The 18177-nt window shown below is 37.1% G+C and overlaps 2 protein-coding genes across 2 annotated transcripts; one reads left to right on the top strand and one right to left on the bottom strand.

Annotated features, from left to right (window-relative positions):
• Positions 1-1637: 1637 nt before the first annotated feature.
• On the top strand, positions 1638-2423 carry dio3a (iodothyronine deiodinase 3a; the record flags this gene model as incomplete). The annotated part of the gene is made up of 1 exon (XM_079262296.1): positions 1638-2423. The coding sequence occupies one exon, from the start codon at positions 1638-1640 to the stop codon at positions 2421-2423; it is 786 nt and encodes a 261-aa protein (XP_079118422.1).
• Positions 2424-9853: 7430 nt separating this feature from the next.
• Positions 9854-17795, bottom strand: dlk1 (delta like non-canonical Notch ligand 1; the record flags this gene model as incomplete). The annotated part of the gene is made up of 5 exons (XM_079261622.1): positions 9854-10643; positions 15268-15409; positions 16112-16242; positions 16696-16759; positions 17480-17795. 5 exons carry the CDS (start codon positions 17793-17795, stop codon positions 9854-9856), a joined length of 1443 nt encoding a protein of 480 aa, XP_079117748.1.
• Positions 17796-18177: the final 382 nt, after the last annotated feature.

Raw genomic sequence — 18177 nt, 5'->3', positions numbered from 1 at the left:
ATTGTCAAAATGGAAAAGCAGGTATAGAACCTGCGAATAGTTGCACCATAACCCTATACTTAAACCAATACACTACAGACTCCACACTCACAAGGAGACTACAAAATCTTGGTGTCTACTATGAAATGATATCACCACTGTGCTACTTCCGGTGTTTAAGTCCCTCCATTTCCTTGTAAAGCTGCCTTTTGTTCATTTGTTTCGGGATTTGTAGAAGTGTTCTGCTAATTGTAGATTATCTTGGCTCTTTTAAAAATGTATAAATAGGAATTTGTGTTCTTAATTTAATTTCTTTTCTAAAATATATATTTGTTTTTTTAAAATGTAAAAATGTTTCTTAAAATATATATTTTTTGCACTTGTGAGGTTTGATCTTGATTTTACTTGGGGTCTATAAATGTCTAACTTTCTGAACCACCTTCAAGTGGTCATTCAAGGAGCTGCAACCTTCAGCGCTTTAGCTTTGACCTCTGTTTTCATCCTTCCAGAGTTACCACAGTAGCCTAGTTTTTCCATTATAAGCATAGTTAGTTTTATTTAGAAGTTTAACAACCAGTTAGTCATCTTAACTTTTTTTGTTTGTTTGTTTTATAAAAGGCCACATCATGTCATAAGCAGTTCACAAGGTGAAACGTGAGCATATTTTACAGAATGATTTTATAAAGTGTTCATCTGTTTCTGACTAAAACTGCATGTCATAAAATCCTAAATACATCCATCCTGATATTTCTGTGGTGTCAACAATAAACAAAAATCTAAATATGCGTCCAGCTTGTTTTTCACTTGTGTTTTTACCTCTGCTAAGAAAGAGGTGGAAGTTATGTCTTTGCCATTGTTTATCAGTATGTCTCCTTGTCTGTCTGTTTGTTTGCAACTTTATGCAAAAACTGAGTGATGTTTTTTTTTTTTTTCAGTGACTGGAGCTTGATCTAACCTAGATTGTGTTCCCATTTTTAGAGAGATCCAGATCACCATCTGGGTCTAGGATTTTATGGGAGGATTTTTTATGATTCAGATAGCTCTACAAGATATCAGCATTAATCTGGATCCTGGCTAAAGTCTTCATCCAGAACAGTGTATATATATATGTATATATATATATATATATATATATATATATATATATATATATATATATATATATATATATATATATATATATATATATATATATATATCTCAAGTTGAATCACAATGGAATTGAGCTGCTTGGTGGAAATCTGCTGCGCACTGCGAGTGCTTTTCTGGTTTATGTTATTTTTAAGCTTCTTCTGTAAATTTAGTTCTTTGAAAGAAATTACTTTTATTTTTGGCATATCCCCAGACTCCTAATTTTTAAGCATAGGATTGTAACCTGGAATGTTTCTGCAGTCTTATATGACTGTTCCCAAATAACGCACGACCATGGCACGCAATTTCCTCCATCCTTGTGGCATAAACAGTTGAGATGACAGAAGGTAATCCCCACCATGTGAGGCCTCGGCCCCAGTTTGGAGGCGGGGTGTGATTCATTCAAATCTGCCGGTGCTATAAAAGGAGGGAAGTTGCAAGTAACCCAACTTCAAAAGACTAGATCGTGGCACGGCGCTAGATCCAGGTCGTCCAGGTTGAGATCCTGGTTGTCATCATAAATGATAATGAATAGTATTAAAGCTATTAAAAATGCAATAATATGTTTAGTCTTGCTACCTCGTTTTCTGGTGGCAGCTATTGTCTTTTGGCTGCTTGACTTTTTATGCATAAGGAAAAGGGTTTTCCTCAGGATGAAGGAGCAGGGAGGCGATCCCATTGATCCTCCTCTGTGCATATCGGACTCCAATCGGCTGTTTAGCTTCGAGTCCCTCAAGGCAGTCTGGCACGGTCATAAGCTAGACTTTCTGAAAGCAGCGCATCTCGGGGACAGAGCTCCCAATACCGAAGTTGTCCAGCTGAAGGACCAGCGGCGCAATCGGATCCTCGACTACGCGAAGGACAAGAGACCGCTCATCCTCAACTTTGGCAGCTGCACCTGACCACCATTCATGGCGCGTCTGAAGGCTTTCCAAAGTGTGGTGCAGCAAAACGCAGACATAACAGACTCTGTAGTTGTGTACATCGAGGAAGCGCATCCTTCCGACGGCTGGATGAGCACAGACGCGCCATATCAGATCCCAAAACACCGGTGTCTGGAGGACAGGCTGAACGCTGCGCAACTGATGCACCTGGAGGTGCCCGGGTGCCTGGTGGTGGTCGACAGCATGGAAAACTCCTCCAACGCCGCGTACGGAGCATATTTTGACAGACTTTACATTCTACAGGAGGGAAAGGTAGTTTACCAGGGTGGCAGGGGACCTGAGGGGTATCGGATCTCAGAGCTCAGAGACTGGCTGGACTTATACAGAAAGAGCCTGGAAACACCCAATAACCTGGTTATTGATGTGTAGTATAAATGTCGTAGTCTATATATATATATATATATATATATATATATATATATATATATATATATATATATATATATATATATATATATATATATATATATATTCCTTTTTTTTTTATATACAGCTGCTATTACAACAAAGCAGAAATGCTGCCACTTTTCAGTATTAAAACTTCATTTAGGTAATTTTACCACTGTCACTGGTGGTTGATGTGTATTTATTTTATTATTTTTTTCCCATAAGCCTAAATATGTCATGTGTTCGCCTTCATTCTGACGAGTGTTTCATTATGTCTCAGAATGAACATCTTTACATTTTATTACGATCCATCGACAGAAGGTTAGTTTGTTCAAGCCTCGTTTGCTGTCACACCTCTTTTCCCTCCTCCGTGTGTCAGTGCGACTTCTGATCAGTCAGGATCTTGAGAGGTGCGTCTCACTTTGCTCGTCAGTACAGTCGTGAAGTTCGGTTTTTAAACGGGTTCAAACCAGAGAACCGACACTGATGTTATTTGTACTGGAGATCAGAGTGACGCTGCTGCTCTCTGCCTTGCATGACCCTGAACGTGTTTTGTAAATATTCAGGTTTTTGGATATATTTTTGACTCAATAAAATGCTTTGATCTAATCATTTATTGGAAGCCGTTATTGACGTAAAAAGAGCTGATTCCCCCCCTGCAGATGCCTGTAAACTGGTTTGACATGAAGATGGTCTCTTAAGGACAACTGAGGGTCCAGTTATCTCGATAACTGACCTCTTACTGATTTAGGCAAGATTAAAAAATCTCTTTCTTCACATAGAAGCAATTTCATTTTAAATGAATGGTAATAATTATCAGCCAATACTTATATATTTTTATATGTATCAATAATTCTTTATGTTTAATTCTCATTCTTTCTATTTTTCCTGCATCAACAGTATTTTTCACAAAGAAAATTCCAACATTCAGGATATCCTATGGAATCAACTACTTTTTGATTTTTGAAAATTGCTTTCTAGTGAAATATTAGATGCCTAATAGTTCTTAACCTCCTTTAATGGTGATTACAGGTCTTTGGTTAATACTTCTACAAATGAGCTTCAGTTTGTTTTCGACAGTTCCTTCTTGAGCGTATGACCTCTTGCCATTAAATGAGGATAATCACACCTGATCTTGTTACTGTGAGTGATATATGCACCTGTAAGGCTTTAAATGTCTTCAAAGCTTAGGACATCAATCCCTACAAAAAGAAAACAGTGTTGAGAACTGAGACATAACAGTGTTCCTAGGATCTGGTGTGTCTATATATTGAATATAATGAACAATATTCCAGTCAGTCTGAAACAAAAGACTTTTGAGTTAAAAAAAAAAAAAAAAGGAGATATATATATATATATATATACTCAACAGACTCAACAGACTTAACACACTCAACAGGAGGTGATGCAAAGGTCTCAGTAGATTCAAAAAAGTAGAGATTATTACTTACATAACCCTACGAACAAACTTCTCAGAGGCTTTCATTCCTTTTTGCCCATTTTTCACAGCAGCAGTCAATTCCTGAACAGCAAAGGAGGTAAATTCACAAGTGGGACAGAAGTCACTGGAGACTAAACACTGCAGGCTTTTACCCAAAAACAGAGATACACAATGATGGATATTGTTGTTCACTTTACAAGTATAGAGTGCTTATGAATTATTGCTTTCAAACCAATTTGACACAGTCAAACCTCATGTTTGAAATTTGTGATTGTAATAAGACTGACCAAAAAGGAAGAAGCTTTGTTGTGGATCAGGAAAACAGGATCTTACTGGTTTCTCTTTAAGCATGAATGGTCCCAGAGTTTGAAATGTGAGTTTCTGCAGCCAATTTTTATGCTTATGCACCTACAAAAAAAAACAAAAAAAAAAAAAAAAAACATGATGGACAATATTTTCACTACATTTAGTTTGAATAGTAATTTTAATCATTTTAACAAAAGCACGTGTTAACTTTCAGAACAAATGTTATGTTAATGAAGAGTCATTTTCTGTGGTTTTATACAGTTTATATAATTATTATAAAGAAAAAAAGATCCTAAATTTCTCTTCCTCAGATTCCCCTCTCTTAATTTTAAATGGAATATTTTGTTGTTTTACATAGACAAAAATTATACTACTGACATCCGTTGGGATTTTAGTTTTGTTTTTTAATAATTCACAATATTCTGGACATAAATACAGTACCACTACAGAAAACTCATCATTCTTTGCAGACAGTACTCTTCATCTTTTATTCATTGCGAACTTTGAGACCAAAAAAGTAAAAGAAAAGAAAAAGAAAGAAAGAAAAAAAATTACCTCGGTTGACCTGATCAGAATAGTTTATAGCTATCATGACTTTATTTTAGGAAGTTACAAGCCATAAGCATCTGATGCTTCAGTGACTAAAAAATGTCCAGCACTATTAAAGAATATGTTACTGGTCTTACTTTAAGGGTTTCAGAGTGACCTGACTTTACTGCTCATCTGGAACACATTTAACACAGAAACACAGAGTTTTTATGTGAAGCTGACTTGACGGAGTGGTACCTGCCTAAATGAAATATAACTTGCTCCAATGTGCACCCCTGAATAGAAACCCCCAACTGGAATTCTTTGGATCTGGATTCTTTCCATGTGCGATTTTCCACGGATGTTGAATCTCATCTGTCTATGAAGAGGCCAGCGGGAACAAAGGGTTAAGGGTCTCAGACTGGGGGGAGAGATTTAACTTTTGCTGTTCTGTTTTGTTTTATGACTCAGAGGGAGCCGAATGGGTCTGCTGAGGTGTTTTTTTTTTTTTTTCAGTTTCTCTGGTCAGCTTTGAAGGTGAGGGCCCCCTTTCTCCCCAGGGTCATAACTCCACAAATGAATGCCTGGTGTTGGGGAGCCAGGGGCCCCTGCCAACACAAAGGTTTCACTGAAACCAGCATGTTAATACTTAACTGAGGTCTAAACAATCTTTTTGAACAGGTAAAACTAAAAGCCTCTGTGGGTCAGAAATATAAATGTTAAAAGATAGTCTGAACATTTAGTACCACTTTGCCCGTTTTCCAGGAATTTATACAGCATTTTCAAACAGCAAGTCTTGTTATCCTTGACAGTTTTGACAGGAACTTAGACCTGAATCTTGGATCCTGAACTGTCACAAGAAAATATGGAAATGTGCTTGTAGTCTGAGCCAAATGATCAAGAAACTTTGACCATACTTGTTGTGTTTACATCTTTATTTCAAAAGTTCCCTATGTAGCTTTTATAGGGAAAAAAAAAGGTTATATACAGTTACACAGCACACGTTTGTTTTGTTCATTCATTTATTTATTTATTTATCTATTTTAAGATGTTTTCCAACAAAGCAGAAATATGAAATAATTGGATGCAAAAAAAAAACCCCAAAAAAACCAAAACAAATAAATAATTCAAGTGCATTAATTGTAACCAAAAAGTGGGGAAAAAAATAGGGGTTTTTTTTACATGGCGTAGATACACATCTTTTCAATTGTCTTTTTTCTTTTGTTGTTGTTGTTTTTACAAGTTTCTTAATCTTTAATATGGGGAAAGTGTCAATATGCAAGAAGTAATGAGGGAGAAAGGATTTAGTATTCCTTGTACAGTTACATAGCACCTCCCAACGCTCAGCTCCTGCTCATACTTTTAGCTGGATGACACCCAGTGGGCATACTGGGTGACTACACAAAGCTCTGAGAGCTGTACAACATTTAATGTTTGCACTAAGAAAATAGTAACAGAAACATGTTTCTTTGCATTGTTTTCATGTCTTGGGACAAAGTGGTTGAGATAACACGTAACATAGTTGTAATAACACAGAAACAATCATGAAATGGTCAAACGGTAATTTTGCAACATTTTCTGAATTAAATCTCAAAACCAAGCAGTGGAGATGATTCAGGCAGACTTATTTCCATGCATTTTTTAATGAGATTCATTAGGTTTAATTTTTTAAGGTTAAGCATTTGGGAACTAAAGAGATCAACTGCTGCAAGTAAAATGTTTTCCTGTTCTTGCTTGATGGAGGATTTCAGACTGCTCCGTTCTGGGCTTACTTTGTTGTGTTTTCACTCTTATAATGAACCAGATGTTCTCAGCTGGTGACAGATCAGGTTAGTTTAGCAGCTGGACTCTTTTTTTCAGTCATGTTGTTGTTGTAGGTGTAGAATGAGGTTCGGAGTTGTGTTGCTGAAATGAGCAAGATTTGGTCTCTGTGGTGCTTTTACACTATTTTTACTTTTAATTTCCTATGAAAAGGGTTAAAACACCTTGCAAATAATTCAATTTATGTTTTAATGGAAAGATATTTTTTGAGGGAGAAATCTGAACAACAGTAACTGAAGGCCTGACAATGTGAAAAATAGTAAAATGTCATTAGCACTGTGTGATGAACGTGTTCTCATCAATCAGTCATTAACTTTTCAATACTACCTTGACACAATTGCTTTCCAAAATGGCAGCAAATGGAAACCGTTTCAAATACTTGGATTTCGAACACCCTGCTAAATCGTTGTCCACATACACACATATGTTTTCACTTACCTTGCCCACTGAGGTCTTTGCTTGTGACAAATGGTGCCTGTTAATGGGGCTGTGGTTGCCATTTTTCATGACACAAGTCCATTAAAAGGGCCCCCCATCTTGAGGTATTCATAACCTCAGAATGGAAAATTATTTCAAAGTTCAGAGTTCACAAGTCGTGCACATGGCTTCCAGTGAGTTTTATTTAAATGCAGCAAGTATGGAGGTGCAGCAGCTGCACTGATTAGACTGTTGATTTTGCATGTTGAGATTAGTTTGTGGTGGAAACATACACTGGCAATATAGAACAAGCAGCAGGACAGGTATATTGTATTAGATGGTTGTAACCATAAAAATTATTTTAACTGTAAATGAATCAGATTTTTTGGCACATGGTGCATGTCATTAACTTCTAAATTAGATTAAATTAGTTTGCACCTCCTGTCAAATCAGCTGAACACAGGTAAAGTTTGTTATCTAATATGTTGAAATTCAGTCAGACAGCTTAGTTGTGATTGGAATTAGATTCTATACATTAATTGAAAATGCAAATATCAAAATAAAGTCATCCAAAGTCCTCTGCACTGTTTTTTACACTGCTTTACCTCCAACTTCTTCAAGTAATTATTTGATTATGCAGTATTATTATTTACATTATTATTATGAATATCATTTTATTTCCTTAGTATGTGTGTGTGCAGGTACATGTACGTATTGGTATGTACTGTACATATATTTACTTTTATTTGAAAATAAATGACCTTTGAAACTTTGAATTTTACATACACAATACAAGCTGCATTTCATGGATGGATTATTAGACAACAGGCTTTTGGACAAAAATGACTGTAAGTGGATCCATTTATTGTACCAAGAGTCTCAAAGTAAAATAGACACAAAACAAACACAAATCATTTTAGGATTATCCATGGTTTCTGTGTGTCTCCAATTGTATATCTTGCAGTCTTGCATTAGTTATTTAATTTTTTGCTTTCATCACATTGTAGTCATTGTTTTGTCATCTTGATTGTTTTGAGGTCATCTTTCATACATTTTAGGTCATTTATCTTCCATTCAACCCTTTACATGTTGTTCTAAGGTTATTTTAAGTGACATTGGAGTTGTTTTGGTTTCTTTTGTGGTTTTTTTATGCCTATTGTTTTCAGCCTTTTTCCTCTGACTCAAACCACTCCATCTCTTTGTGGTGGTATGAGTTATATTACCGCTACATCATCTCAGGACTCGCTCTTTTTTTCTGAGAATCTTCTTTCTTTTGTGTTTCTTTTGTGTTTGATGTATATTTCTTGAATATATCAGGGGCCTCTTTTTCCTCCAGTAAGGTCATTCACTATCCATGTTTTTGTTTTGCAGCTAGTTATGCTTCATATATAACACAAAGCTTGATGGTCTGGTACATGCCTTACATTTGTCAAAATGAATCTATGATCCCACCAAATTTGTTTACTCTCTTTCTTCCTATAATTTCCACATGATCACAAAGCATATCTGAATAACAAACGGAACGTCAGAGCAGCGAAATGTAGCACTGCATTTGTATTTTTTACATAGCTGAAACGGTAATAAGGAACACGAACCACAAGATGGAGACAGAGACTGCTGGCTAAGCGAACTGGTCAGACTTTCATGCACTCTAAACAAGTGCAGACTGGGTCCATGTTATCATTCTGCTGGTTATAACAAAAATGGCCCAAAGGATGTAATCATTAAGCATCCTGGAGAAGGAGAGCAGACGCCCTACTGGCTTCAGATAAGGCGCTAAATCCAAACCGTACTGTCAAATGCTCATGTATTTGTATCAGCCTGTTAAAGATTAGGCCTGTTAAGTCAACAGCAGGTAAAACAGATTTAATTTTGGAAAAACAAACTAATGAGATTGTAAGATTATGTGTGGGGTTACACGGTATAATTTGATATTACTGAAAGTCACTTGACAGATGGACAAATTTTTATTAAAAGTAACAGACAATGAGACATTTTCTGGTCAAAGCACAGCAAATAATCTCAGAATAAATACTCCTAGTTTACAACACAATACAGCCCCATCTGTGGGAATTTTTTTTAGAACCATGAAATTAATGCTTTACTCACATCTGGCTCAACATCTAAACTAAAACCTTGAAATCCCCCTAAAACAATTTTTAAGGAAGAAATTGACATTTCAATACTAAGATTAAAACATCCATTAAAAAAAGAAAATGACTGTGCTCTGCAATTACAACCAGAATAACCTTGATATAAATCCACAACTGTAGAAACTCACAATACTGTTATTGAATGTCAAGGTATGACACATTCACAATATGCTGCATGGCATGGGCTCCAGCTAATTATTCATAGTTTCTGTCCAGAAATTACTTCAATGGCGGCACCCTCCCCCCCCCCAAACAAAACAAAAAAAAGAATATGATTTGCAAAAATATTTCTGGGTCATTGTTGCAACGCAATGGATTGGAAGCTCTGAACAGAGTTTATCCATGAAAGAAATTTGAAGCATATTCAACTGGTTTAATTAAAAATAATAATCTGATTAAAACAAAAGATGTTGACTGCGTGTGCTTTGTTACATCTATCTATAAGATAAATATGGCTCAAATTTTAAAACCACTGTTGTATCTCAAATCAATATGTCAAAAGGCAAAATCAAGTTTCAAATAAAAAAAAAAGCTTGAGAAATGCAGCACAATTATACATATTTCACCTTCATATATTTTAATGGGTATTAAGCTGTATGATTGAAAGAACACATTCCAGCATCATTTTTGTCCACCTGGTCGGGAACACAATACATTCAAACATAATCCATGGCAGTCCAGTGTCTCCTCTTTCAACTATTTGGACTCTTTCCACAGAGAGTGAGGAACCGAAGGAGGCCTTTTCATCAGATGGAGGTATAGTGTCTCCCAAAGCTGGAGAGTCTAATCTTTTCTGGCAGAATGATGTTTACAGAGTGCTGTGGTTCTTCCTGGCTCGTGCTTCCAACTTCTCTCAGCAGATGCTCCCGTTGCTGCCATACAAGCTGGCTGTACTTTGCATTTGCGAGCCACGTCTGGCAGCGGCCAAAAAACACAATTCCCGTGGTGCCAAGGATGACCAGGCAAGTGAGCAGGGCCAGCATGCCGAAGCAGACCAGCTGACCGTGGGTGACGAGGATGCCTGACGAGTGGACAGTTTCCTTCAGAGTGATCTTGAGCAGGTCTCTCTCAGGCGGTCTAAGCAGCTTGTGGAAGGCATGGGCAGGGAGGGAGTAGTGCTGAGGGGTCAGGGCAAACACTCTGCTGTCCACTGGCCTGGTATTGACTGGCTTGGATCGGTTTTTTGGCCTGTGATGCAAGAGACAAGTAGGACCTGTAAACCATTTCTGGCAAATGCAACGGAAGGTTCCATCAGGTTGACCGACACACGTTCCCTCGTTGGCACAGGGTCTGCCAGTGCAGGGCGAGAGGTTGGAGGTGTCATTACAAGTGAAACCACTGAATCCAGCTGGACAGAGACATGTAAAAGCCAGACCGTGGTTTGTACAGTTGCCACCATTGAGACAGGGGTTTGGCTGGCAGCTGTCAATGCTGATCTGACAGTTGTCTCCAGAAAATCCAGGGGGACATAAACAGGAAGGATAGGCTGTAGAGGCCCCCGCATCCATGCATGTGCCTCCGTTCTGACAAGGGGAGCTGAAGGACAGAGCAAAGAAAAAAAAAAAAGTTATTTACTGCAAAGAAAACGATGTTTCTCCTGCCCTGGTTCAGCCCAGCGATATTTAATTATGTACGTCTAAAGACTGCAGAGAGGCAACGAGCACGTGGACCCCGTCTCATGCACAGGTTTCAATAGATAAACATTAATTGAATACTTAGTCCATAATTCACAATGTTCTGGGGGCATGTCAAATTAAATATTAATGTGTTATGCAACCTATTTAGATGCTTACCAGTACATACATCTAAAATCTTGTGGATTTGGGCTTTTGGGAAGATGTAGTGTATTCCTGAAGTGCCTGAAAAAAATAGTTCTTTTTAGCAGCCTACTGGATGGAAAAAGTCTTCATTAAGCTAAAAGTGGATTCATGTTGAATGTGGAAGATACACAGGAACATTGCTTACTGAAAATAAGCTTTCGTTTAATTCAAGAAAGCTGAGTTTTAAGTTCCTGAAGCTAAAAAATATTAAAAAGATTATTAAGGGAAATCAAATTTACAATTATATAGTCTAAATATTGTTTACAGATGTCAGATTAATCATCAAAGCGACAAATCGCACTGATAACAGAATTTTTCTTTTGTATGATAAAAAATTCAAAATGATTTTAAATAAATGAAATACAATTTCTTAACCCTCAAGGCTTAAATATGAATTACTCCCTTTGTAAAAATAAATAAATAAATAAATAAAAAGTGATATAGTTACTGTGACGTTACTCATTTGTTCATACGCTGCTTTTTTTCATGCTTTACATTTCACATCCTGATGGACACAACATGACCAAAGACATTTGGTGTTTGTGGGAAAGCCATGAAAACTAAAAGTCAGTTCTCAAGTGACGTGTTTGTCAGTTTCAGAAACGTTCCTTTCTAAATCAAAAACACGATTCAGCTGCGACTTTGGAACCACAAGTGACCATATCTGGACAAGAATGAGGAACATCTGAAATCCGTTTCATTATGCAAGCATTAAAAAAGTACAGTGAAGAGATTAAAATGTGATTCATTTTGTTATTGATACACTGATGACTTGTTTATAAAAAATAATTCATGGACTTATGAGAAGTTATGTTATGTTATGTTTTCTGATTGGAAATGTCATGAGATCAGAGTTGTTGCAGAACTACATCCATTTAAAGATCCTTCATCTTTGGCTTCATGTCTCAAATCTGCTGACTAAACTGCAAGAACAGCAAAGTCATTGCAACTGAATGCAAATTAAACTGACTTTGACTTTGGTTTAAGAAGACAGCCTTTTTTTTTTTGTCATTTTTTGTTTAAATAATTTACAAATATTAAATTCAGCAAATCAGACTAAATTAGCCAAATTTTCTCAACTCAGAGCTTCAAACCAAGACATAAATTCAAAATGATAATCTTTTCCATCAATCAATTTTTTGTTTTCAACCTCCTCACATCTAAAATGATGCTCATTTGTATTCTAAGACTGACTTCAGTCATTCCTCTCAGTGCTAATGACAAACCGTTTGGCCAATTTTCTGCAAATTAAAGATCTGAACACATAGCAGGATATAAATTTAAAAAAAAGAAAAAGTTTCAGCTTTGCCTCAGGAGTAATCTACTTGCATAAACTTGGTAAGCATATCTGATCAATGCAGTCATGCTTAAGAAAGTGCATCCACAGATGACACCCTAACACAGAAACTAATCAATATCTCCAGCAGTACTTTGCATAATTACACAAGCCCCCTCCCCCAACATCTCATCCCAGCTAGTCCAAAGAAAATGAAAGCCTGGAATATTTTAGACAACTGTACCCCAGACATGAGATGATTAATGAAAAATGTTCAGTCAGGCTTCAGGTGCGTCATGGTGAAATGTAGACTCTGGTGATTATCTTACTAAAGGAGGACCAGATGATGATTCACTATCAATTATTTTTGTCCTGTGAATTTTAGGTGCAACATTCGCTGTCTGGCAGCGAAGCCATGGAAAGGTTCAGAGTTTAGAGTCACGTTACAAGCTGCATCCCCAGAGACTCATATTCTGATGGGCAGGAGGAGGATTCCTCCAGGGACCAGGCCCATCTGTACAGAGCAGCCAACAAGCAATTTTGGTATCTGACAAGAATGCTCCAGCTTCTGTTTTAGATGTCATACGGGTTCGAAGAAAATAGTGGATTAATCTTCCTTCCCTTCTTTCTTCTTCCACGTACAGCTTGTTTATCAGCTTTCTATATCTCAGCTAAATAGTCCATGACGGCAGCTTTTCCCACAGGACCTTAAAAAAAAAAAATCTCCAAATAAGTATAAAATTCAGAGTCAGAATTTCACTTCTTGTGGCCATAAACAAACAAGCCCACCATTTAGATTCCCGACTCGCAGTGCAAGTCAGAAATGATCCTCTCATTCATAAGTTATTTATTTTTCCTCTTTGTGAACACCTGCTTCAACCCAGCTGCAGATTGAGGTCCAATTTTCTACATTTGCACAGGCATTATCACATTGCCATTTAAATTTCAATGTTTGATCTCAAACTGCTCTGAGCTGTGTGAACTCTTATGCATGAACAACAGAATAAATGGAGAAAAAAAAAGTCCATTAGTGTCCAGTTACTTTTAAAGCCTTGCTATTCCAAAACCATGTGTTAAAAGCCTTTATGTGTTATAGCTTACACATTTCTGTCACTATTGATGCAAATCTGTTAAAATTCACACTAAGATTTGACACTTTAATGTAGTAGCCATTATGCTATATCAAAGTAAAAGTGCTGATGCACTGAACCTGGTTTTCACCGTTTTCCCCCCTGAGGAGCAAAAGTAGTGATATTTCCCATTGATATGGGAGAAAAAGGACCCTTCTGAATTACCTTTCTGATTGTGATCCTGACAGATGTCAAAGACATATGACAGACCTCCTACTGGCAAGGAGGGCTGAATTTACAGTCACACTGTACAATGGAGGTTTTGAAATATGACAGCCTTGTCAAGTGATGTTAATACATTTCATCTCCAACTGTTGCCAATAGCGGCTGCAGCCTCTGAAGCAGCATGTGGCTTATGATTCTGTCCAGGTCTGCATGCTTCCCCACTGAATATATGTATCCTGTTGTCAACCAGGAACAAACTAACATGGCTGCCGGGCAGTGAACTAATTTCAATTCAATATGAAAGTAAAATTTACAGCATGCCCACAGGAAACTTGATCCCCCCCCCCCCCCCCATTTTCTAAGAAAACCCAATTTATCACACGTTGCTTTTACTGGTTGCAGTGGTTTGCAACTTGATTGAAAACAAAGTTTGACTTAAACCTTGATTTAAAGAATTCACATTAAATCAAGGTATTGTTCCAGCTGCGACAAGGCTGCAGCTCAGTTTACGTCATCTTTAAATCAAACATTTGACATCAGTTTGAATCAACATCTTTGATTCGTTTCCCAAGTAAGCCAGGAAGCTCATTTTACTCAATTACCGTAAATGTCTATGAAGATACGTACCCTTCAAGCATGCAATGCATTTACTTAGCTGAAACCAAAAGAGCAAAGCTTAGACTGGAGCTCACAAGAATGCCAACATTTTTGTTCATCAACTCTAAATGATATTCTGTTACTTTTCTGTAAATAACTTGTGTAAATGCCATTTACACAAAACAAACCATTTTGTTTCAGTAGCAAAAGCATACAAAAGATTAAATAATTTTATTCAAGAAGAAGTTGTTAAAATACAGTGAACCTCCAGAAGAGGTTGGGAAATATTACGCTAGTTATTAAAAGATCAATTTATAAAGTTTGTAGGGTGGTTGAAGAGCTAACAAACTGGTTCTGACTGATTCTTTTATTGAAAATCAGAAATCGACAACTAATAAGTCCATTTATGTTTTTTAGTTGTGAAGCAATATATCATCTTGGCTCACCTGTAAATTGTGTTATGTATTCAACATGACCATGATCCTATTGTCACCCAGATACTAAGTAAAGCATAAGAAAGGTTGAGTGCGCGTGATGCAGTTTTATTTAAAAAAAAAAAAAAAAGACCCAAATGGAGACTTATTGTCTCAGACTTTAAAAACTGCTGGTTTAATGCTTTTCCTCCTGCTTCCTGAGTGTGTTCCAAGTAGCAGTGTTTTCTCTCTTCATGCATGCATATATAGATTTTTTTCCCCTATTGTTTCCCCCGAAAGCAGAACATGAGAATTTTTTTTTTAACCCATTTGCAACTTATGATGACCATGCTGCATTTCATGATAGTTAAGCCAATATAATCAGATCCTTCTTGATTGTCTGTGTTTTTATTGCTTTTTTAAAGTATCCCACAGAACCCATTGTAGTCATTGCACTCTGTCATTTACTTTAATTGAACATGTTATGCTTGATTACTATTGTTCTGTTCAATACTGACAACACCAAGGGTTCAAATATCCCAATTCTCTATTTGCTCTACAAGTGTGCTAACACCACATGACCATTCTCAGCAATCAGACTGCTTACTGCCCACCACTACTAATAACATTTACATTTTAGTCACAGGATAGGGCTCCTGTGCAATAATGATATGAAATATCTCCAAATAACATGTTTTTTGAAAGAAAAAAAAAAAAAAAAAAAAAAAGTATAGAGCATCAAAATAAAATAACTGTTACCCATTTGAAAGACAAATCTCCGTCTTCACATTGCAGTTTTCTCCAACGTAGCCTTGGGGACAGATGCAAAGGTATCCTCCTTCCCCTGTTTCTATGCAGGTGGCATTACTGGCACAAGGCCTGGATGAGCACAGGCGAGTATCTGTTCAGGAAAAAAAGAAAAAAAACATGCTGTTTTTAGATCATGTAAGCTCCATCTCCCAGCGACTCTCTGTTTCTGCACATGTTCCCCCCTCTCACTACACTCAGCATGGCAGCAGCATCCTGTCATCAGGAACAAGACTGAGAACACCGCTGAACGCGTCACACAGATGATCAGCACATATGCTCCAGCAGAATATGGGATGCGGCATCTGTGCTGATAAGTGGGTCAAACTGAGCCAGAAATCCTGTCTCCCTCCCTCCCCTGAAAACTCTTCTTTTAATATTCTCTTTTCTTCTTTTGCTTGAGGGGCCAACAGTATTTTTATGTGACAATGTTCACTTATGATTCTGCATGAAGTATTTTTCTACTTTAGTCTGCTTTAACAACTATTTTCAGCCACACTATGACCACGCTGAGGTTTTATTAAAACACAATGTACATTATGATTAATGGCATGCAGGTGAATGATGACACTTGAGTATGTTCGCACTTAATCTCTGTCTTGCTTTCCTATTGAGAATTCTGTTCATAATTATTTTCCATACTCAGATTAGTCATTCTCTTACTACAGAAAGGTAACTTTTTTCAAGCTTAATTCAGTGACACCCTGTGTGACTCCAAAGGTTTGTTACTCATTCCTGACCGCTAAGGTGAAGACGGACAGAGATAAGAAGGCCTGGGGAGCTTAATGGGACTCACCTTGGTCACACAGGCTGCCCACCCAACCCTCCTTGCAGATACACTGCCATGCCTTCTCACATGTGCCATGCAGGCAGCCAGGAAAGGGCACACACTGGTCACAGTTCTCTCCTTGCCACCCTGGTTTGCACCTACAAGAGTAGAAAAAAAAAAGATCAACCTTACCTAGAGCATGTGACATCATTTTCAGTTTAGCTCCTTTCACAGTGTCTGCTTACTTTTCTCCTTTTCTTTCTCTGATGCCACATTTATTGGTTAAACTCTAAATAGTTCAATTATTGAACAATCATTTTGGTACAAAAATGCAGAAAACATTTCAGTCTTGGCATACTTTTTAACCTAAATCTATAACAAAAACAACTATTTAAATGTTAAAATGAAACACTGGTTTAACATGTAAGTCAACACATGAAAGCTTAACAGAACAACGTGGAAAACAAGCAGAGATGGAGTTATCTGGATGAGGACTTCCTTTCTCTAAAGGAGAAGGATTTACTGTGACGTGTATGGAAATAAGGTTGAAAATGTCCAAAGGACATAGGCTATCATCTGCAGGGGAATTTGAGGCAATTTTAGCAGCCTACCTGCACTTCCCTGGCTTCTCACAAAACCCATTTTCTGTACTGCATCCCGCGCTGCATTCCCAACCTTACGAGAGAAAGAAAGGACAGCACGTTTGCGTCAACAATCAAAAGACACATGAAACATTCAAAACAATTAAATATTAATTCATCACACTTTTGCCCCCCAACGCACACTTAGCTGGCTTTGAAATATTTTAATTTTCAATATACCTATTCAGTGTAACGACCAACATCTTAGATTACCTTTTACCATTCCTGCCACGACCAGAACTAAGACCACCCTGAAGAGCTGCATCGTAATTTCAGTTAAGACGACTCTCCTTGTCCTGCAAAACACAAGGCACGTTAATTCGCAAAAACAAACAAACAAACAAACAAAAAAAAACTCAGTTTCCTTTAAAATACCATGTTTTCTATGAAAATCTTCTCTCAAAAGTTTACACTACAGGGGAAAAAAACATTTAAATGGACCATTTAACGGAGCAAATATGTCCAATCCCATGTGGAGTCCTTAAGTGTTCCCTAATTATTAAAGCCCTTGAGGTTAAATCCCGATTATAACGATTAAAAATTCTGCTTAATTGAAAGGGAAATCATTTGAAAGAACTCAACGTTTTCCACCTGGAAATAATTGACCCACCTGAACCATATGCGTCCGTCTGCTCCCAAGAGGTTTCCATTACGCACAAACATGCAGAGAAAGAAAATCACGCCGCTTCGTTACAAATAACTTTTCCCCCTTAAAAAAGCCTTAAAATTAGAACAAGAAAAAGCTTGTTTTTACCTAAGTCGTCCCGGCGCTCTGCTATCAAATGGCTTCGAACATATTTGAAAGGTTTGCTCGGGTTTAGCTTAATTTCTCTTAATCCAGACGGCGCGCCAGTAAAAGTGACACTACAGGTGTAGCGGTGGTCTGACTGCTGAAGACAGACCTGCAGGTTCTGAAGGGGCTGCTGCTGCTGCTCCTGCGTCGTGCAGCGTCCCAGTGCAGCACGCTCCTCCCACCTTATGGGGGAAGATTTTTTTGCACCAGACTGTACCCCCTGGGAGAGACGTGCCTTAATTTCACAGCACATTAGCAGGGTATCTGACAAACGCATTGCTTCCCCTTTTGAAAATGTGACTGGAAAAAAAAAATCTATCTATCTATCTATCTATCTATCTATCTATCTATCTATCTAATATATATATATATATATATATATATATATATATATATATATATATATATATATATATATATATATATATATATGTATGTATGTATGTATGTAGAGAGAGAGAGAGAGATAATCTATATACAATATAATATAATATAATATAATATAATATAATATAATATAATATAATATAATATAATAGATAGATAGATAGATAGATAGATAGATAGATAGACAAATATTTCCCATGCATATATTTTTTCATAATGCTTTAAATGTCTTAGCCACACTTGCGAAATCAAATACCTTCTAGCTTCATTTA

Source organism: Telmatherina bonti, assembly GCF_933228915.1.
Source record: "Telmatherina bonti genome assembly, chromosome: 22".
NCBI classification, from domain to species: Eukaryota; Metazoa; Chordata; class Actinopteri; order Atheriniformes; family Telmatherinidae; genus Telmatherina; species Telmatherina bonti.
The sequence above is the reverse complement of the archived record's forward strand: the minus strand, read 5'-3'. Positions and strand labels throughout refer to the sequence as shown.